General features: G+C 41.1%; 1 protein-coding gene across 1 annotated transcript in view; it reads right to left on the bottom strand.

The window, feature by feature from the left end:
- LOC311521727 (uncharacterized protein) overlaps positions 1–14,827 on the bottom strand; it is a 105,837-nt gene extending 91,010 nt beyond the window's left edge. Inside the window, exons 1-9 of the mRNA XM_084630253.1 lie at positions 14,752–14,827; positions 11,556–11,736; positions 9,707–9,874; positions 9,194–9,284; positions 8,552–8,667; positions 7,157–7,298; positions 4,204–4,336; positions 2,829–2,938; positions 397–543 (exon numbers count right to left, since the gene is read on the bottom strand). Of these exons, the coding sequence (XP_084486379.1) occupies positions 397–543; positions 2,829–2,938; positions 4,204–4,336; positions 7,157–7,298; positions 8,552–8,611 (592 nt within the window). The 5' untranslated portion in view covers positions 8,612–8,667; positions 9,194–9,284; positions 9,707–9,874; positions 11,556–11,736; positions 14,752–14,827. The remainder of the gene's footprint in view (positions 1–396; positions 544–2,828; positions 2,939–4,203; positions 4,337–7,156; positions 7,299–8,551; positions 8,668–9,193; positions 9,285–9,706; positions 9,875–11,555; positions 11,737–14,751) is intronic.
- Positions 14,828–22,219: the final 7,392 nt, after the last annotated feature.

Below are 22,219 nucleotides of genomic sequence, written 5' to 3'. Positions count from 1 at the left end.
GTTCAGTCAAATATACCAACCAAGTAACTTTTTCACTAGAATATTTAAAGAAAGCGAATGCTAAAGGGCACAAAGGTAAATCCCTAAACCCAGGCAGAGCTCCATTGATTTAAGTGGGGCTCCACCTACGCTCAAGGGTCTGCTCAGTTGATTCTCAATGCAGGATCCCAGCCTTCATACAATCAATGAACACTCAAATTCATTTAAACATTTGAACTGATAGTTGAATGACATTTTCTGGAGTGTGCACCCACCTCTGACTACTAGGTAAATAAATAAAAAGAATTTTGGTGCACTATTTACCTTGAACAGCCAAAAAGGGTGGGCGGGGGTGTTTTTTTTGTTTTTTTTTAAGCCAGCACATGACACAACAATGTTGAGCACTTGAAGATATACCTATGTAAAAAGGTGAATTTTCTGCTTTGGAAAAATCCTCCACATATGAAATAACTAACGGCATGATGGGAGTTTCACCAATGCCTCGTATCATGTTTCCTACCAACACAAGCACCCACATCAAGGACCCAGACTTTTGTTCGCACTCTGTGAATAAAACAAGAAACCTGTATTAGTGGTTTTAATGTTGCCTGGAAATGAAATATTTTCTACAAAGAGAAATGAATATGAAAAGCCATCTCACCACTTAGGGTTTAATAGGGCCTGATAGGCCCAGCCCAGAGAATGGGGCAATGAGGAGTCATACATAGTAACCCAGTAAGAGAACTGGTAAAGAGTTTGCCTCAGAGGCATTATGCCTGCTGCTACATCACTTTATGGAGTGCAACTTACTCCCTCCACACAGTCAGGAGTGTTGGTCACTGCCTAGGCCAGATCTTTGCCTCCTCTCCACGCACTGGGCCACTGTAACTTTGAGGTCAGTAGCAGACAATGGTGCCTGCATTCTTGCGAGCACAAGATTCTGAAATTCTGCCTGGCCTTTAGGTGAAGGTCCTTGCACCATCTCTTCCTCCTCCAAAATTGCTGTTTACCTGCATAAAGGCCTGGCAGAATTTGACCCCTAGATAATTCATGGAATAGAAGTGTATCCTTAAAATGACAGAAAAAACCTTTGTGAACCAAAAGTAAGAGATGATTCAAAAACAGCATATCTGTCCCATGGAACATAAGGATATTTCACCATTTGTTTTCATCCCAAATGAGTACAAAATATCAAAATTTTTCTTAAAATAAAAAAAATTGTAGAAAATTTCAGTTTGGAAATGGTGCATTATATTTTGACATTTTTGATCAAAATGAAACATTTTGACAGTTCCAAACCAACACAAACCAGGAAAACCTCTTTTCTGATTCTTTCCTATGGGTACTGCTACCTGGCTACACACCATCTCCCATGATACCCCAATGGTCTCTCCCTGTGGCTGACTTGCTGTGCTCACTGTTTTGGGTTGAACTCCCTGAACTGAAGCATTTTGTTTCAATATTCCTGATGGAAAATTTGCTGAAGATTATCTTTTCCTGCAGAAAATTGATTTTAAAAACATCTCATTTTCCAATATGAAAATGTTTCACTTGAAATTTTTCTATCAGCCCTTCTGAAAGCTTTTTTGCCTTTCAAGATCTGACTTAAGGTTCCCAAAATTGATGCCACCTTAAAACTACTGGGCTGAGCTAGCTCAAAATTCAATAACCTTGTCAGAAGATTCAGTTTACAGTTGTATAAAAGCAATATTTTGTGCTATCACTTAAACTGAAAACTCAGGCTGAAAATTCATACAGAGCTATGCAAATCTAACAATGTTCATAGTGAAACCAAAATAATTTGCCCAAAGCAAATGACTTGGAATAAGGACTTCTGGGTTATATTCCTTACTTGCATACTGATTTGCTGTATAACCTAGGTATAACTGTTTAACTTCTCTGTGTAGCATATTCTGCCTTCATAAAATGAGGCAAACAATTTTCTAAATCCTCAGATGAAAGGTGATATGTAACACAAAGTGTGGTTGTTAAGTAGCATGTAGTATTAAGTAGCATGTATTATTTTCATTTTTCTTTAAGTCCCAGAACAGTGATGCAGAACCATGAAGAGCTTGAAGGCCATGTTCTTCATTAAATTGAGCCACAAAAAAACAAAAAATAATGACATCCTGTCTTTATGTTGCAAAGTTTGCATAATAATATTGCATCAACATGATACACCCTTATCATAGATTGATGGAACACCATGGCAAAAATATAACAACTTAGTGGCAGGATGCTATGCCATGAGTATTTCATTGGTCTCTGTAGTGCCATTTGATAACAATATCATTAATTTACATTAATATGGCACTGGCAATGTACTTGCATGTTTCAAGCAATAAAATAAGCTACAGACCCTAGTTTATAGCATCTAGTTTCTCCCCCATCACACATACCGTCTATTGAAAGGGAGTAGATGCTATTTCTCTTCTCTGCTCCTCCTCCTCCTTTTCTCCACTGCTTGAAAGAACAAGGTGGAATTCTTATATCTCTTACCCATTTTCCCAGCACTCGCAATGCTGCCTTGTTCGTGCGAGGTAGCCTAGAGAGTGTTTCCAAAATCTGTGTTCTGTTAGCTTTTCTCACAATCAGGCAGTGAAGGAAGGGCCACCCATGCCTGTGAACATTATAAGACCTGCACATGGAACCATGAATGTCTCTAGGGCAACAGACTATTACACTGGCCTAAAGAAAAAAACTAAAGCGAGGAAACTGCCTGAGTTCTGCAGCTTTTTATACCTAACCTTGAGCCCTAGAAAAAGCATTAATGAAACACATGCAGCCTACTCAAAACCTACAAAAGTAATTAAGCAAAAAAGGAGCACTAGACACAGAAAGAGACGCACCTGCTGATTGTTTCTCCATAGATGTGGAGGACTGGATTTGATTTATGAGACACATGGACATGCTTGATGAAGAATTCTCTAATGGTGAAAGGGCAGTTTCATACTGATACCTGTTTGAGCCAAAGTAAAATGTTTCCAAATTAAAGAGAGAATATATCAGATCCAGCTCATAAAGCTGTTCTCTTGTATTAAAGCTGTTTAGGAAAGGAATTACTTAGATATAATAAGAATTAAAAGTTCATTGAATGTTCCATTCATTAACCAAAAGTAATCTCTGGAATAAAGAAACTGTCATACTGGATCAGACGTGTGGTCTATCCACTCCAGTATTCAGTTTCTGACAGAATCCAGTATCAGATGTTTCAGATGAAGATTAAAGAAACCCTATAATAGAAACCTATATTCCATTTGTGCTGCAGCCAGAGAGCTGGGACTTGGGAAATCCATATAGGAAAGAGTTGAATCAGTCAAGGCCAGAGGAGATGAAGCCATGAAAAGGGATTTTGTAGAGGGAGATACAAGTCAGTGATGTACATGTGTGATATTACTTGAGGTGATGTAGGCATCATTACAGACACAGGCGATACAGGAGAAAGAGACTTCGGGACCAAGAAAATATAATAAGGTATACTAATAATACTACTATGGTATCGTAATATGATAGGAATAGAGGGCAATGCAACTTGGAGCTTCCCCTGCTGAGACATCACAGAACAGGGAGGTAATCATCCATGGTGACAACTGCCCACTCGGATCAGGAGATGAAACAAAATGGAACAACATAGGTTGCCCCATAGGCGCTGACTCCATGGGTGCTCCAGTGCTCAGGCACCCACAGAAAAAAAAATAGCGGGTGGTCAGCACCCACCTGCCACAGCTGTTTGGTGGTGCTGCTGATCAGCTGTTTGGTGGCTGCGGGAGGCACTTGGGGGAGGGCGGAGAGCAGTGAGTGGGTGGGGGTTGAAGAGGGGGCAGGAAGAGGCGGAGTGAGGGTGGAGCCTCAGGGGAGGGGCACAGTGGGGGTGGGAAGAGGCAGGGCAGGGCCTCAGGGAGGGAACAGGGTGGGGAAGGGGCTTTGGGGCAGAGCAGGGTGGAGCACCCCCAAGGAAAAATAAAAGTCAGCACCTATGGGTTGCCCAGTAGAGATGTGAATCTCCCAACCGTTAATCCGTGGTTAGGAAGTAGTTATTAACTTCTGAAGCCCTTGCAAAAAAAAAAAAAAAAAAGAACCAAATTCTGATACCCTGATTCATGCTGAGCATACCTTACTCCACAAGTGGTCCTACTGATTTCATTGGGACCACTTGTGGAATAACGTATTACTCAAGGAGAGTAAGCATACCACAATCTGGTCCATCCTTAGCTAAATACTCACCGTTCCATGAGAAAATGAGGTAGTGATATCAAAAGACAGCCAAAAGACATAACTGTGCACCCCAAAGTAATTATTCTTGGTCTATGAAGTTTCGCACCAAAGTAACTCACAAATGCTATCATCAACAAGTTTCCTGCAGAAAGAAGAGCATGGTTCATTTTCACATTTACATGCCAAGTTACTCGATGTGGGTGTTACTGTACTAGCAAGAGGATTGGCTAGATGATTAAATAAGACTTTTCCATCTATGGTTTTTGCATCTGTGGTTTTTGCGTAAAGGGTTAGGCCAACTAGGAAATATTCTGATAATAGAATGTTAAGTAAAGTAGAAATTATGACTAAAGAGGAGAATATCAACTGAGGCTGTCAGAAGAAGAAAACAACCACCTGCGTACTAAATTACTGCCGTCAGTGCACTTTCAGAGAAATGTAAATTACAAGTTAATGGAGAAAACACGGATGAATACAGAAATCCATGTGAATTAGAGCTGGGTGAAATTTATTCAGCAAATAAAAATTTGCCAAAAAATGCATTTTTTAGGGCACTGGCACTATTTTCAAATTTGGGTCTAATTGACCTATTAATTTCAGCTGAAAAACAATTAAAAACCAAACATTTTGAAATGTCAAAATGGTTTGTTTTAAAATGAAACAAAATATTGATTTAAAACTACATTTTCTAAACAAACCATTTTTTTTCATTTGGCAAGGAAAAACAAACAACATTTCAATTCTGTTCAAAACTAATCAACTCCCCCCCCCCCGGCGTATTTTTTTGTTTGGAAACCAAACTCAAAAATCTATTATTCTCTAAGTTCTGATGGGGATGCTACATAGTGTAGTCAGTTTGATATCCCCTTTATTTCTTCCCTGATTTGTGAGGAATAACATGGATAAAGAAAGTCCCCCATTAAATCATTTCTTTTTAGAGAGGGAACATTTCATGTGAGGAAAAGCTTTATGATATATTGTAAACACTGTTTTCTAGAAACTAGGCCCTGCAGCTCCAAGATAGTACATGTCTTGGTACGTTATTATTCTCTTAGGACACTTTCTATGTATACAAATTTTATGGCACAGATTTTAACACATAAATGCAATGATGGGGGGAAATGCAGAAATATAAATCTAAGTACTTCAACACTGAAAATAAATACAAGATAACACATATAGAGAGAAGAATTGATTCATTTATATTAGTTGCAAAAATAACTTAATAGGGGAGAAAAAAGAGGTTACTGTACTGAATGTCATTATAAAATATAAATAGACTCAAAGAGCTTGATTCTGATCTCACTCACATTCATCTTATACCTATGTAGCTCCTATGACTTCACTGAATTTACTATACTTTGGATTTATAACCAGTATAACTAAGAGCAGAACCAGACCCAAAATGGTCCAGGGCAGGTATAATTTCTGACACACTTGTTAAGACATCCTCCTTTTTATTGGAAACACAGGAACTGCCATACCGGGTTAAATCATGTGTCCATCTAGTCCAGTATTGAGTCTCTGCCAATGGCCAGTGCCAGCTGTGTCCGAGAAAGGTGCAAGAAATGCTGGCATATCCTTTTTATATATAAATCGATAGTCAAACTGCATTGAGCCAGGTGTAACGCTCAAAAGTCCCATTTATACTTAAGTATGGGTGCAACTTTCTACATTGGAGCATTCCTATTGAGTTCATTACATTACATATTAAGATTATTTTAATCCTGAAATTTTAAATCAATCAAGATGACAATATCCACAAGTCTTTTCAGTTACGTGTTCATATTAATACCAGGGGTTAATTAGTTTTAAACCATCACCTTTTTAGACCCAGCATCAGTAATTTTGGCAATTTCCTTTGTTATTTCAAAAGCATGAGACTACCCTGGGTGGGTCTGTAAGTCCCTCAGAGGTCCCTCCCTCCAAGGGCTCTATTCTGAGCTGCCTTATGGGACTGAATTGCAGAGTGGGCAGGTAAGGGAGAGAAGTGGAAGGATCCTTGGCTCCATCCCCCACCATTGCATCAGCCAGCATCAATGAGCCGGCATTCCAGGGGAAGTAATCTGTGCCAGTTATAGGGCTAATGCAGATTTCTTCCTCTCCCCCCTCCCCCCGCCCCCGAAGCAAGGGGTAATCAGGACCTACACTGTAAAGTATACACTTTTAGAGACAAAGTCTGGTTCTTTGTCTGCTCCTGTAGCAGCTCAGCTACCGAGTGCCCTTTGCTCGAGGCTTGCACTTTGATCTATACCTTTTGTGGAGGCAGGGGTCGGTCCGTTCCCTCCCCCTGTTCCCTCCCCAGCAGGGGCTACTCTCCCTTAGCCCTATGATCTATGAGGCAGGTAGCCAGAAAGAGGAGTCAGGAGGGTGCCACAATTCCAGGGGACAATCCTGTTCTTAAGCATTAAAGTGTATATAGTTGTTTTCTGAAAAGTGACCCAAAAAATAGACCCTTCTTTCTCAATGGATCTGCTCCCTGTCTGTTCAGAGTCAAATCTTCAAACTTTAGTTACAGAAGTATGTTTTAACAGCTTTTTACTCCTTTAAGATCTGCCCACCTGTAAAATAAGGATAAGAATACTTACCAGGGTAAAGAATTTTGAGATCTGCTGATGAACAGTGCCATATAAATGTTAAATAGTATCTTTGGTGTTAAACTGGATGTTCTATTGGCAAAATATAACAGTCAGGTGTTCTTTGGAAGCTCCTAAGCAGATCAAGCTAGTCGAACCAGAGTTTGCATCTGCATTCCCTTTGTCACATAAATGGTCCTATTGATTTCAGTGGGCCTAAATACACGAGTAACAGTTTATAGGATCTGGTCACAGACACATCTACAGGTCACACAATGGCTGCAAACCCAGACAAACTAATGAAGAAAGGGAAGAGCCGAAATAGCCCCTCACCCCAGCTGTGGAAAAATACTGTTTTGTCAAAGAATACTAAAATAAATGATTACCAATTTCAAAGCTTCCATTAATAATGCCCACCAGAGAGGCTGGAATATTAAATCTTCTCTCTATCTGTGTGAGCATGCTATTCATGTAAGCCCCAGACATAGTTTTAGCTAGATATGCAAATGATGATGCCAGCAGAAATACCTGGGAGAAGAAGAGAAGAATACACACACAAATTAACAAGAGCATGGAGATTTAGGCATACTTCATAGCTACTTTTCCCAACAACGTTGTGTTTCCAGTGAAAGCAAATACATAGTCCTGCAGTTTTGAACTAAATATGAATTCAACTCCATACGCTTGTATTTGCGTACTTGCTGTACTTGCGCATCGTGTTCTGACTTCAGTGGGACTACGTCCATGAATAAGGAGAGCAGGTTTTTATCTTCCACCTGTTCACATACATCTGTGTTATCATTGCTGTTCATCCTTCAGAACCCTCAGATCCCCATTCTTCACCAGACACTACTTAACATCGAGTTCTACAGCCAAGGATGTGATTGAGGTTCGTTTTTAGACAATCTAGGTGCAGGAATTTCCCCACTGAGCAGATGTTTGTTGCAAGAGTGCCATCTGCGGGACTGAATAAATACATGCACCAAAAGAAAAAGAACCCCAACCAAGTGACCTGAAAGGCCTTTGGCTTTACTCATGTGGGTCATCAGTTACTCCCAGGAGCAGTCCCATTGGCTTTGAGAGGACTACTTGTGTGAGTAACTACTCTCCCATGTGAGCAGGGTTCACAATCTGGCCCAAAGTTAGTAAATTTAAAATATGGTAAATAATAATATGTCCTTTTTTCAAGTAATGTTTAGTAATTGATAAGAGATTATTTAAATATAAATGCTCTCATTTGCTGAGTGATGCCTTTACATCTGGGGGTATCACTAAGTAAACATGAAATAAAAATGAGAATATTTTTAAGTAACTTCCAAACTTTTAACGATCATATTCAAGTGTAGGAAACACTAGTAACAAACTGACTATGAAATACTAACACAAAATGAAGCCACTAAATACAATTCGGTATATTCAAAGCAAAATATTAGCTCATCGCAAGTATGTCACCTTTGCCAAGAATCCTTTAGCAGTTTCCAGAAATGAGGTGTCTATAGCAGAGCGGGGGAAATCCTCTCAGTCCCTCCTTCAGTTTGGAGGGGAGTTTTAACAAGAAGCTTTCAAGTGCTCCCTCCAGTGCATCACAGAGCTTAAGGTGATGGCATTAAACAACATTTTACAGTAAACTATGTTTGAACTTTATAGTTAACTGTGAGCTTTAAAATAATCAGTGCTTCCTACCTTTGTACCTACAATTCCATTGGTTTATAACTTTTAACCTAGAGGCAAGCAACTACAACAACTGTGTGTATAAATAAATAAAATAATTAAAAGATCACCTTAAGCTTGGAAATACAGCAGAATTTCTCAGTTGCAGCTGGTTTCTTAGTTTCTTTCATGTTGCTTTTTTAAGGTGGCTCTGGATGTTTGCTTGTGAAAATTTCTGATGATGCTACTATTGTATAAAAGAAAGAAAAGAAACCATAGTAAAAGAATATTCTCAAAAATGCAACAGAATCCTTCTGAGATTCAATAATGTCACTAAACTGGAGCAGTTTCCATTCAAAATAATGAGCACAATTAAATAAATACATAGATAAAAAATTAGGCCATTATGGAAATGAATTATAAACTTTTCTAATTTAGAAATTTTAAGACATGAAACTCAAAACTCCAAGGTACTGGCCACCTCCTATGAGATAATAACCACCCATTGACTTCAATGGCGATTAAAGGCATGCAGATGCCTGCACACTGCCCTAGCAGGATCAGGCCCTTGGTTGATGGTCTCTGGAGCTCACTTGTGAAGTGATCATGTGCATAGGGTGACCAGATGTCCCGATTTTATAGGGACAGTCCCGATATTTGGGGCTTTTTTTTATATGAGCTCCTATTACCCCCTCACCCCCGTCCTGATTTTTCACACTTGCTATCTGGTCACCCTACATGTGCATAATAGAGAAGGAAGATTGGCTACCTACCAGCTCAAAGCCGGAGTCTGTGTCCATGCACTCTGCTATCCTGTCTCCAATAATAGCCAGAACCAGAGGCTTCGGAGGAAGGAGCAAAACCCTATTATGGACAATTATATATTAACCTGCTCATACAGGATGTTTCTTCCCAACCACTGTCAATGCGTGGTTAAGGTATACGGTGAAGCACAAAGGTTTCTATCCGTCGTGATTTTTTTATCCTATCAAATGCAACTATGCATGTTCTTATTAGCCATATCAATGTCATCTAGTCCTGTTTTGAATGCTACTGTGGTCCCAATCCAACTTCCCATTTAAGGCAATGGAAGTTTTTCTATTCAGTTTAATGGAAGCTAGATTAGGACCTAATCTCTTGGTTTCAAGTTGTATGGGGGAAGGAGGAGACAAAAAACTCTGAACTGTCCTAAAACATTGAACTGAACTGAACCAGAAACAGTTTTCCCATAAAAATTTTGATAAGTATTCCACTCTACTTGATTCGTTTCCCAAAGAGCCTCCTACCTTTGCTGATTCTTCCTGGTATTTTAGTAGATCTAGCAGCTCTGCTAAGCCAGCTGCTGTCTTCAAATCTCATGCATTCTGGGACTTCTCCAAGGTGTGAGAGGAGAAAGGGCAATACAATCTGGGGCACCACTGATCTGGAAAAGCCGCTGAGTGTTTGAGATTTAACTACAACAGAAAGCCAGAGTGAAGCAGAGAAAATGCCAGAATTGAAGGAATTTTCCTTTAATGACTATTGTCAAAGATCGCCTTCCTCTGCAGCATGAAGCACGGGTCACTTGTAGGTTTATACTAGTGTAAATGGTGGATTCTCTGTAACTTGAAGTCTTGAAATCATGGAGTTCAGTAACTCAGCCAGAGGTTAGGGTCTATTACAGGAGTGGATGGGTGAGGTTCCGTGGCCTGCAATATGCAGGAGATCAGACTAGACGATCCTGACGATCCTTTCTGGCCTTAAAGTCTATGCGTCTATGAAAGGGCTTCATTAACTCAAGTTATATAATACAGTTACCTACTGGCTGTAAGGGAGGGAATGTGAACAAAATAAGAGTGAGCTAGAGTTCAGCCAGGCCCCACCTTATATAAGGCCAGCCACAGCGGGTGGGATAGAACCTGGGGCCTCTGGAGCTTAGTGCATGAGCCTCTACTGCATGAACTAAAAGCCATACAGTTGTTAGCTAAGACTGTAGAGCACACTGATTAATCTCTCTCTAAATCAGGGGTGGGCAAACTATGGCCCGCAGGCCACATCAGGCCCATCAGACCATTTAATTTGACCCTCAGCTCCCATCAGGGAGCAGCATTGGGCGTTTGCCCCGCTCCGGCACCCCAGCCGGGAGAGTGGGGTCGGGTGCTTGCCCCACTTCGCGCGGGTCCCAGGAAGCAGCCAGCATGACCCCCCCCTCTGACTCCTATGTAGTATATGGAGGCGAGGCCAGGTGGCTCTGCTCGCTGCACTATCCGCTGGCGCCACCCCCACAGCTCCCACTGGCCACAGTTCCTGGCCAATGGGAGCTGCAGGGATGGCGCCTGCGGACAGGGCAGCATGCAGAGCCGCCTGGCTGTGCCTTGGAGCTGGGGAAGGGACATGCTTCCAAGAGCTGCTTGCAGTAAGCGACACCTGGAGCCTGCACTCCTCAGCCCCCCTCCCCACCCCAATCCTCTGCCATAGCCCTGATCCCCCCTCCCACCCTCGCTCACAGCCCAGAGCCCCCTCTTGTGCCCCAAGCCCCTCATCCCCAGCCCCACCCCAGAGCGCGCACCCCCAGACGGAGCCCTCACACCCTTCCCGCATGCCCCAACCCCCTGCTGCAGCCCTGATCCCCCCTCAGAACCCCTTGGTCCCAGCCTGGAACCCCCCCTGCATCCCAAACCCCTCATCCCTAGCCCTACCCCAGAGTCCTCACCTCCCCCCACACCCCAACTCAGAGCCCGCTCCCGCACCCTGAACTCCTCATTTCCGGCCCTACCCCAGAGCCCACACCCCCAGTCAGAGCCCGCACCCCCTCCCGCACCCCTACCTCCAATTTCGTGCGCATTCATAGCCCGCCGTACAATTTCCATTCCCTGATGTGGCCCTCAGGCCAAAAAGTTCGCCCACCGCTGCTCTAAGTGGTCTCAGTGCCACTAGATGGGACAGAACACCACACCCAGGAGGTGTGTGGGTTACACTTACACCAGGAATGGATGTGGATTTATCAGTTCATCTCTTTCATCTCTTATACTCTGCCTTATGATCTATTCTGGTTTTCCCATCTCGCAGCACCTGCTCCTCTCAACCTACTTTACCTTACTGGATCACAACTGAAAAAAAGAAACAGCCTCCAGTAGACGTACCAGTGGCACTCACCTGCTCTTTCACAGTCTTCCTCTTGAATCCCACAGGATTGACCTCGTGGAACGGTAAATTCCACAGCAATGTTAATCCTTTCAAATGTATTTCTTCATTACCTTGATTCTTGGCCGATTCACTAGCATTAACCGATATTACAGTCCAGTTTTCATCTCTTCATGTTCAGCCTTTAATGAAGCTATACAGTATTATAACATTCGTTTAACTATTTGCACTAACTAATGCAAGTGCTCCAGCATTTTAGACCAGTAGCATAGTAGAATAAATGCTGTTTGTTTTTTATTTTGTAAGGCAAACCTATCTACTTGCAAATTTAATTCCACTGCCAGGATTAAATTGCAGAGAGACAAAGGTGGGTAAGGTAAAGAAGAGCTCTGTGTAGCTTGAAAGCTTGTCTCCTTCACCAACAGAACTTGGTCAAACAAAAGCTATTACCTCACCCATCTTGTGTCTCTAATATACTAGACAAACATGGTTATAAGAACAGTGCAAGGAATTAAACTGTGTTTATTAGGCTGAACATGTATTTGCTGAATCTGATCACGAGAAATTATATGCTTTGTCTTATGCAGACTGTGGCACATACAGCATGTGTCATAAATATAAAGGGAAGGGTAAACTCCTTTAAAATCCCTCCTGGCCAGAGGAAAAATCCTCTCACCTGTAAAGGGTTAAGAAGCTAAAGGTAACCTCGCTGGCACCTGACCAAAATGACCAATGAGGAGACAAGATACTTTCAAAAGCTGGGAGGAGGGAGAAAAACAAAGGGTCTGTGGCTGTCTGTATGCTGCTTTTGCCAGGGACAGAACAGGAATGGAGTCTTAGAACTTTTAGTAAGTAATCTAGCTAGGTATGTGTTAGATTATCATTTCTTTAAATGGCTGAGAAAAGAACTGTGCTGAATAGAATGACTATCCCTGGCCGTGTGTCTTTTTTGTAACTTAAGGTTTTGCTTAGAGGGATTCTCTGTGTTTTGAATCTAATTACCCTCTAAGGTATCTACCATCCTGATTTTACAGAGGTGATTCCTTTACTTCTATTAAAAGTCTTCTTGTAAGAAAACTGAATGTTTTTTCATTGCCCTAAGATCCAAGGGTTTGGGTCTGTGGTCACCTATGCAAATTGGTGAGGATTTTTACCAAACCTTCCCCAGGAAGTGGGGTGCAAGGGTTGGGTGGATTTTTAGGGGGAAAGATGTGTCCAAACTATGTTTCCCAGTAAACCCAGTTAAAGTTTGGTGGTGGCAGTGGAAATTCCAAGGGCAAAGGGTAAAATTAATTTGTACCTTGGGAAAGTATTAACCTAAGCTGGTAAAAGTAAGCTTAGGAGGTTTTCATGCAGGTCCCCACATCTGTACCCTAGAGTTCAGAGTGGGGAAGGAACCATGACAGCATGTCATAGCATGGGTAGCAGTATGTAGGTGACAGTAGTCTCCCGGAGGCCACTATGCCCTTCCTCCCCAGATATGTGGGTGGAGAACAGGCAGTATGGGGCAGGTAATGGGTGGATCATTGGTTCTGCCAACCAGTTCAGCTGCACTGGCATATATGAGGACATATGCTGTGCTAGCTATGGGGTTAGCCCCTGCTGGAGCAGAAGGAAACCAGGAGACAGATTATGATTCAGAATCACAATCAGCTTTCTGGTCTCCTCTTGGGGCATCACAACGTACTGTCCTACATATGGGACAGTCTGTAAAATGGCAATTTTGCCCTTAATTAGTATTTATTACCTGCCTTTGAAGCACAACTATTAAGAATTCTAATCTGTATTTTTTAAAAGTTATTTGTGTAAAGTTACTTTTAATCTGTTTCTGAGTGGGAGGGATGATCACCTGAAAGTCATAATTGTCATCCAACTATATCATTTCCAGCAATGTTCCTGAGACAGGGTGGAGGGTACAGTGAATAATAGTCCTAGCTTTCAAATGTTTTTGTGGCTTCATGTCCCAAATGCTTAGTCATATGGTGCTCAAGCAAACACAGACTTACAGAGATCTCTGGAACTTCCTTACCTAAAGTCCATTGTCAAAAGGCATTCAGTGATTTACGTAACTAACCTAAAGTCTGAATTACAAATTTAACAATCAATGCATAACGTGCAATTCACTTTTCTGAACATGGGTGAATTGAAATTCGCTTTTAAAGTCTAATGACTGATTGCCAATAATTTTCCTTCTATTTGTTCAGCTCTCATTGCAATCTCCCTGCTGTATCAAAACAGCAAGAGAACTTTGCCCTAAAAATGGCTGGTAGTGTGATAAACAGATTACTGCTTTCAATCTAAAAGCTGTAAAGGTGATGTTAAACATTTAGTTTGAACAAATAGTTAAGCCTTTTTTAAAAATCAGGCTTGTACTCTTTTTACCTTCTTTATGATGTATAAAGAAGGTAGGGGGAGGGAGGGAGGGGGCATTTGCTTGATTGTTACCTTAAAGTATCAGGAATACCAACTATGATTTTTCCTGTGTTTAGAGGAGGATGTGTATCTCTCTCATGTTTATGGAGTGATATTACACCTAAATTGAAGGCCTTAGGGTGCTGAATTTTAACAGAGATGTCCTTTATCCAAAATGTTAATTGGCCATTGAAGTTAAATAGGTGGTGACAAAACAAATAAATAAATAAAAGTTTTTGTTAATCTGACTAAAGATCTCCTCTTGTCTTGAATGCTCAAATTTCACTTTCCTGACTGTTGAAATGACATCATTTCACTAGTTTTCCAGCCATTACAGTCTTCTGGGAAGACAGGACTTGAATTTCTAATGTAAAACCAAACAACAACTAAAACCCCAAGCAGAACACAAAGTCTTTCATGTCATCTTTATAAACCCAATTTTGTTGTTTTATTTCTTTGCAGGATACCTTTAAGAACTCTCAGCTTTTTAGAGATATCTCTTTGCAGTCAACTATCTGAGATACTGAGCTTGTCAATGCCAATACCTTAACCAGTTGGCACAACCATTTTGCATGGACAATGCGATGACTTAATCTTTTGTGTACAAAGGAGATTTCCTGCAAAATAGACATAACTAAAAAATTCTTTAAAACCACTTAAAATGGCCAATCCTGTTTTAATAAAACCAATTCAAACTCTGCTGACCAAGTAAATTATATAGGGGAAAACAAATTTTATGAGCACTTATGAGCAATTTTTTATGAGCATTATAACAGAAAATTTGTCGTCTACTTACTGAACTTGCCAAGTCATCGACTCACTGAACTTGCTGAGGTGTCTGAACAAGTGGTTAATAATGTCCCTTCAAAAAAGAGACTTTGTTCTGAATCCGAATTTGTTGAAAATTAACCCCTGTGCAGTAACCAAAGTTCTGTTCTAGTCAAACATTTGCAGTTTCAGATTTTAATTCAGCTTGATTTGATAGGAGCAATTTTCTGCTTATGTTCATACTCTGGGCCTCTATACTGAGCTCAGATATGCCCATGTTGAAAATAATGGATTAATCAATATATTTGAAGGGGCCACAATTTAAGTCATTTATATGATAAATTATAGTTCTGTGGGTTCAGACATCTTATTCTTTTATTACCATAAGTCTAGAGGCCACAACAGAGGTCAGAGCCCCACTGAGTGAGGCATTGTACAAACCTATAGTGAGAGACAATCCCTGCCCCAAAGCAGACATGTAAGCATGTAATCTAATGTAAGCAGACAAAATGGATAGTGGAGCGGATGAAAAACAGAAACAGGGAGAGATGAAGACACTTGCCCAAGGTCACATAGCAGAAATGTAGCAGAGCTAATCCTACATATTGCGTTATGACAGCTACCATACAGCATGACATACTCATCCATGCTAGCACATACTGAAAGTCGAGTGTAGTTTGGCCAGTTTTGGGAAGCTTTAGTGGCTGTAACAGGGAGAGGGTATATGATATTTGTCCAGGGGGCACTGTGGTCTAGTAGATTAAGGATTAGATTGAGCATCAGGAGAGATGCATTCTAATTCTAGTTCTGACACAGTCTTCCTATATAACCTTGGGCAAGACAACTGAGTTTCTTTACCCTTATGTAAGAAGAGGACATAGATATTTACCTTCCTCACAGTGTGTGCTACTAATACATGTAAAGAGCCACATAAGTGCTAAGTGTTATTAAGGTCAGTGAGGAAGGAACTTGTGAATTCCTGGCCCCAAGCTGTGTGGTCAATCCACTAGAGCACATGGTGAGGTTGTCTGTTTTCTTCCACCTGCCTTCAGGTCAAAAACTCATAAATATGTACTTTAGAGAGAATAGCTTTTCAGTTTCACAGATAGAGGGAAACAGTTTGCATGAAAATCTGTAGAAAATTTTCCAATATGTGAAAATTTCACACAAAAGTTGTAATTTAATGAAAGCTACAGTTCTGCTTTCAAATTTACATTCATGATGGCCTCCTATTTGCTGGTTGTGCTAAGAAAATTTGGTGGGTTTTCTTTTAGATTTAATTAAAAATAGAAACACTATTAACCCTTAGTTTTCTTGTGCAAAGTCCTCATGCTTTGGAGAATAAAATATTAGCAATGACAGAATAATAGAAAAACATAAAGATAATGGCCCATATGTTCCCTGCCCACATATTGCATGATGTGGAGTGAAGACAGCACAATTAAAAAGCCATGGGGGAGATATGTTAAGGTCAAAAATGGTACGGCAAAATGCTTCTGTCTCCATGTAGCCATCTCTCCTTTTCCTGAAAGGTGGGCAGGCCAGGGTGGTGGATGAAGAGTATGCTTTCTGCCAAAACTGCAGCTCTTCCACTGGAAAAGTCAGCAACACTTGAACGCAGCCTAAGGCTTCAAGTCACTTCTCTGGTACTAGGGGTGCTGTGTATAGTAACCCATAGTGTGCGGATCTACCCACTTCCATGTAGAAGAGAGACTCAGCTGTCCATGCAGCATTGCCCTTCCCCCTACCCCCAATGCATTTGGAGCGTTCCCTCCAGAGACGTCAATCATGTGACTGTAACAGTCCATCCATGCAAATCAGATTGAAGAAGCAAGGCCTAATTAGCCTAACAAAGTTAATTTGTAGACAATGGGGGACTGGGTGAAATAATCCAATGATAGGTGTTTTAATTCATTAGAGCCCATGCCTTCAAACCAGTTTTTATTTATTCTTCACTTCATGTTTAGCAGACACTATTTTCATTGTTTCTTGGTGCTAATCCCTTCCTCTGTATGCCTCTCTATCCACACACACAACTACTGTGCTATTCTAACCATTAACTAATTAGAGGATATTTTATTATTTAATTCTTGTCTATTTATTCTAAGCAATAGTCAAAGTTTTTGTACAATGAGTCAGAAAGGGTCATATTTTCAAAAGTTTGTATTCCAGTCATACTTATGCATAAATGCAGGTGTCCATTTTAATGCACATGAACTTCTGAAATTATGCCCCACACATGTTAGGCTTTGGAAAACAAGCAAACAAAACCATAGCAGAAAAGTCCTGATCCTTGCTAAATAGACCTGGATGAAATCTGAAGGAGAGCATCTTATTATGTAATTTTTAAGGGCAACCCTTACTCAAGTGAGGAGTCTTTTCTCACGCAAGTAATCCCATAGACTTCCACAAGGTTATTTTCATGAAAAATTCTGCTTAGTGAGAGTAAGGACAGCAGACTCCGGCCCTAAATTTTAAGGGAATTACAAGCAGTAGTGAGCAAAATAAATAAATCTATAAAAACTATATAGCAGATACTTTACAATTTCCCTTAAAGTACTTATTTCCTTATCACAGAAAAACAATCTAGGCAGCAATTTAAGTCATTTATGGCATGTGCCTACAGTAGTTATGGTTCCATGGCCACAGTTTAGAGAGCTCTGCTTTTACACTGAGCGTGTCTCAAACAATCTGCATTTTAGAATCTTAAAACAAATAATTGCCCTCTTTTCTGTTTACAAAAATACCCACATTTTCTATTTTAAAGACTAATACATCTTCAGAAAGATGTCAAATTACTGTATATTCTAGTTTATCTCAGCTGAGATTTGACATTCAAATGCCTACGTTTCCAGAGATTCAGATTACTCATTACACAAGATTTGCTTCTGGTACACTTATGCTTAAATTTAATACTCCCAAACTCATTTTTAATTTGCCCTAATTTGGTCATCTTGCACAACTGTATTTTCAATGTACCCAAGGGGGTTCTGGCTTCATGGAAGATTCATTTAGATTCTTTTGTTCTATTTTTCTTATGGCATCATGAAGATTGAAAAACTACACGGAACTGTAACAAGATAAGGCAACTTGTGGCTTTTGCTTGCATGTGAAGAAGGGCTGCTGTCCTTAACTTTTCTCCATGATTCTGGAGATAGGGAATTCCAGACTTTCTGACCTTTGGATGGAGAAGGACTAAATTTTCACAAGCCTCTGCACTTCTTCGTTTTGGCCTGAGCAGGATTCTAGACATACCACAAGCCTTTTTTGATTATCATTGACTTGCGCAAACCAGAAACTGCCAAAAATCTTGAGAGACAACTAGGTCGTGAGATTTCCTCATCAATTTTTAGATCAAAGTGCTATTGAACAAGCATCTGAACTTTTGGGTGTTTATCTAAACTTGAACCTTCAAACCTTTTGAGGTTCACAGATCACAAATACATAAAGAAATGTATTTTAAAAAGGGCATTAGAAGCCCTTTGAGCCCCAGGGGATGAGTGCCGAAGAAATACTTAAAATATACAGATTAGGCTAGATTGATTCAAAGAAATTATAGTGTACTCCAAAAATATGCTTTTATTAATAATTATTATTTGTTTGGCACTGTCAGGGTTCCTTCCCCACTCTGAACTCTGGGGTACAGATGTGGAGACCCGCATGCAAGACCCCCTAAACTTATTTTTACCAGCTTAGGTTAAGAACTTTCCCAAAGCACAAATTCCGCCTTGTCCTTGAACAGTATGCTGCCACCACCAAGTGATTTAGACAAAGAACCAGGGAAAGGACCACTTGGAGTCCTACTCCCCCAAAATATCCCCCCAAACTCTACACCCCCTTTCTTGGGGAAGGCTTGAGAATAATATCCTCACCAATTGGTACAGGTGAACACAGACCCAAACCCTTGGATCTTAAGAACAATGAAAAATCAATCAGGTTCTTAAAAGAAGAATTTTATTTAAAGAAAAGGTAAAAGAATTACCTCTGTAAAATCAGGATGGTAAATACTTTACAGGGTAATCAGATTCAAAACACACAGGATTCCCCTCTAGGCAAAACCTTAAAGTCACAAAAAAACGGGATAAACCTCCCTCTAGCAAAGGGAAAATTCACAAGTTGAAAACAAAAGGTAATCTAACATGCATTGCCTTATTTACTTACTCTTTTTGTAATATCAGAGACTTGTACAGGATGGTTTATAGGAGAAGGAGTTTTTGACTGATGCTTCTTTGCTTTCCCCAGAGAACACACCATCAAAGCCTCGCCCCCACCCCCAAGATGTGAAAGTATCTTCTTTCCCTATTGGTCCTTTTGGTCAGGTGGCAACCAGGTTATTTGCGCTTCTTAACCCCTTACAGGTAAGGAGGAATTCTAGCTGTATGGTTATGACAAGGCACTGAACACACATTTTAACATTCTGCAATATACAGAATAAAGACAGCCCCTGTTGTGAAGAGTTTGCAATCTATAGTTTGCAGGATGTATTAAAATAATAATTTTTGAGGAGAAACCATGCACTCCTTGTTCAAATAACTCTCCTGTTGAAGTCAGTGGGAGTTTGTTTGAGTAAAATCATAGAATCATAGGACTGGAAGGGCCCTCGAAAGGTCATCTAGTCCAGTCCCCTGCACTCCTGGCAGGACTAAGTATTATCTAGACGATCCCTGACAGGTGTTTGTCTAACCTGCTCTTAAAAATCTCCAGTGATGAGTAGGAAATGCAGAATTTGACCCCAAGTCTCAATCTTATATTTCAGCCAAGGAAGACTATTGGTACTAATCTAGAAGCAGAGCAATATTTTTAGGTAGCCACGGATGAACTTCAGAAGATTCAGGGGCCAATCCTGGCTGCCACTCGGGATATTAAATACCTTTCTGGTAGCATATAAAGACCATACTGGCCTTTCCTCCAGCACAAGAGCAGTGTAGAGCACATGAGCAGTGCAGAGGCACTATACACACAGGGAAGTGCTGGAGTGGAACTAGGAGGGAAAAGGGAAGCATCCATAGTAGAGCTGAGCATTACTGAGATTGTGGGCCATATGCGGGTATAAGAGGCCAGACGAAGGTAAGCCTCCTCAAACAGCCAGCCCGCTGCCTTTGGAGTGTGCAGCCACCGAAAGGGTGGGCACCGCAGCCAGCTGTGGCCCAGCCTAAGCTCTGCCCTGAGGCCCTGCTCCCATGCATCTTCTTCCCCCGAGTCTTTGCCTCTTCCCATTTCCACTCCACTCACATGGGAGTCTTGTGTGAGGGGGCGAAGAGGTGCACATGAGTGGTGATTGGCCAGCCAGCCGGTGGCTGGGGGCTGGGAAGGGAGCAAAGAGGCTCGAGGGGGGAATGGTGGAGGGGGCAAATAGGCACACAAGTGTTGAGTGGCCGGAGGTGAGGGGGCTGGAGGAAGGGGTGAAGAGGCATAAGTGACAGCAGGGTGGGCCTCGAGGAGGGGGCTGTCTGAGACCAGGGGTAGAATGTGGGGGGAGTTTCAAGGGGAGGAGGCTGAGTAGGGATGAGCCTCGGGGCGGGACCAGGGTCTGGGTGCACACAGCCTCCCCAAATGGAAGAGTCACACACCACCCATGTTGTGGGCTGCCCTTGTATGTAGTGAAGTCCATATGCACGCTGAGTAAGGCAGCTGTAAATTACAGTAGCCTCCATGTCGGCTGCCTGCTGACCTAGAATCCGAGCGACACCCAAGTGGCTTAAAGCCACCCTTCCCTCTGTGCTGCACGTCCTGTGAGGCACAGCACAGAATCTGCCACTCAGAGCTCTGCTCTCGTTTGGATAAGTACACAAAGTGTGGATGCATGTCTGTGCCTTTTGGGATGATCTGCAAAACCGGGCTGGGAATCTCACACAGACAATCTCTGTCATGTAGTTTCCTATACATACGGCCCCTAATTGGCCTGGAAATAGGTATAGTGAAAACAGTTGTTCTTGTGGTATAGGGGGTCTTTCTGGGTCTTTCAAGCCCAGTTAGAGCTAGGAAATACAGAGTGAGGATGAAAAATAATGAGATAGCAGGCAAGTTAATTGAAGTTTTTTCATCTAAAGTAGTGTTGGTTCAGGAAGTTGTCACAATAGGTTGAAACAAGATGGGGAGATCTCACTGCACCGGGGAACTTGCAAGAGCACTGCTTTCCCAAGCCAGGCAGAGGAGGCAAAGCTTCTGTCTGCATTTAGCAGAGGATGAGGAACTGTGCTCTCCCCTAAACACATGCTCACACTCTTACTTTAACCCCTGAATTCAGATTTTGAGTGTGAGGTGGCTTAGGGGACAGTCTATTCTTATCTGAAAGACTGCATTGCCTAGTGGTTAGATCATGGATGTAGGAGTTAGTGCGGCTCTGTTCCCCAGGCGGCCACTGACTGGCTGTCTGACTGTAGGCAAGACACTTAAACGCCCCCTGCCTCAGTTTCTCCCTCTGTAAAATGGGAATAATACTAATTCAGCACATTCAGTTCTTCAGATGAAAACTACTGACATAAGTACAAACTACTATTAACTATTATTTTATTTTAATTATTATCCCTGTTTATTTAGATTGAAGCCAAAGTCTATCAGAACACTATTTAGCGTAATAATTTCCATTATGTATTGTATTATCATTGTTTTCAAAATAAAACAGGTTGATGTCTTCCAGCCATGTGGTAAATTTACGAAGACATTCTGTTATACAGACGTCTATTTTTAAATGTTAGGAAATATAAAATGTTGCAGCTGTCAAAGCAGCTTTCCAAATTAATTGACTTGTAGAAAAAAAAAAATGGTGAATACCCAAAGATGCAGTTTTGGGCAGGAAGATATTCTGCTGAAGATTCAAAGAAATTTGTTGTGTGTTCCGGTTGGTCAGTTTTCTGCTAATGAGGCATATTATAAGGTGAACATCCTTTTAACTTTTCATAAAGTAGCAAATGTGCTGAAGGTTGACTGGCAGTTCAAAAGCTTCAAAGTCTCTCCTGAGTCTTTCTCTCTGAAAAATGCCATTAAGTATGATTCATCAGTCAATGGTTTATATAACCTGAAAACATTTCACTTACGTTCTCCATCAGGCCCCAGTTTTTTGGCTTGTGATAACATGCTTTGTGAGCGCTGATATCATCATACAGCTCGTTAGTCTCCTGGTTCATACAGAATGTTTAAAGGTAATACCCTCAAAATTTCTAAGTACATTTTTAAATAGGGATTTCTTCTTGTATTGATGAGTCCTGCCAGGTGTGAAACACCCTCATCTCCCAGTGGGAGCTACTGTGGATTTAGTGCTTTTGAAAGTCATGCCACCTATTTAAGAGCCTAAATATGGACTTAGTTTCCTAACTTTAGGTTCCAGTTTTTAAAATATTGGGCAATGTTCATAGGATCTCCAAAAACAGCCATTTTTGCTGATAAATGTTGAAGTTACACATTTTCTCTTTTAACACTGGAAATGAAAAGATTGAATTCCGCTAGCATTGTGTATCTTAAATCTATCATAATAAAAATATCTGGCCTTTGTGGAT

Source organism: Lepidochelys olivacea (assembly GCF_965140295.1).
Source record: "Lepidochelys olivacea isolate rLepOli2 genome assembly, chromosome: 1".
Classification (NCBI taxonomy): Eukaryota; Metazoa; Chordata; order Testudines; family Cheloniidae; genus Lepidochelys; species Lepidochelys olivacea.
The sequence above is the reverse complement of the archived record's forward strand: the minus strand, read 5'-3'. Positions and strand labels throughout refer to the sequence as shown.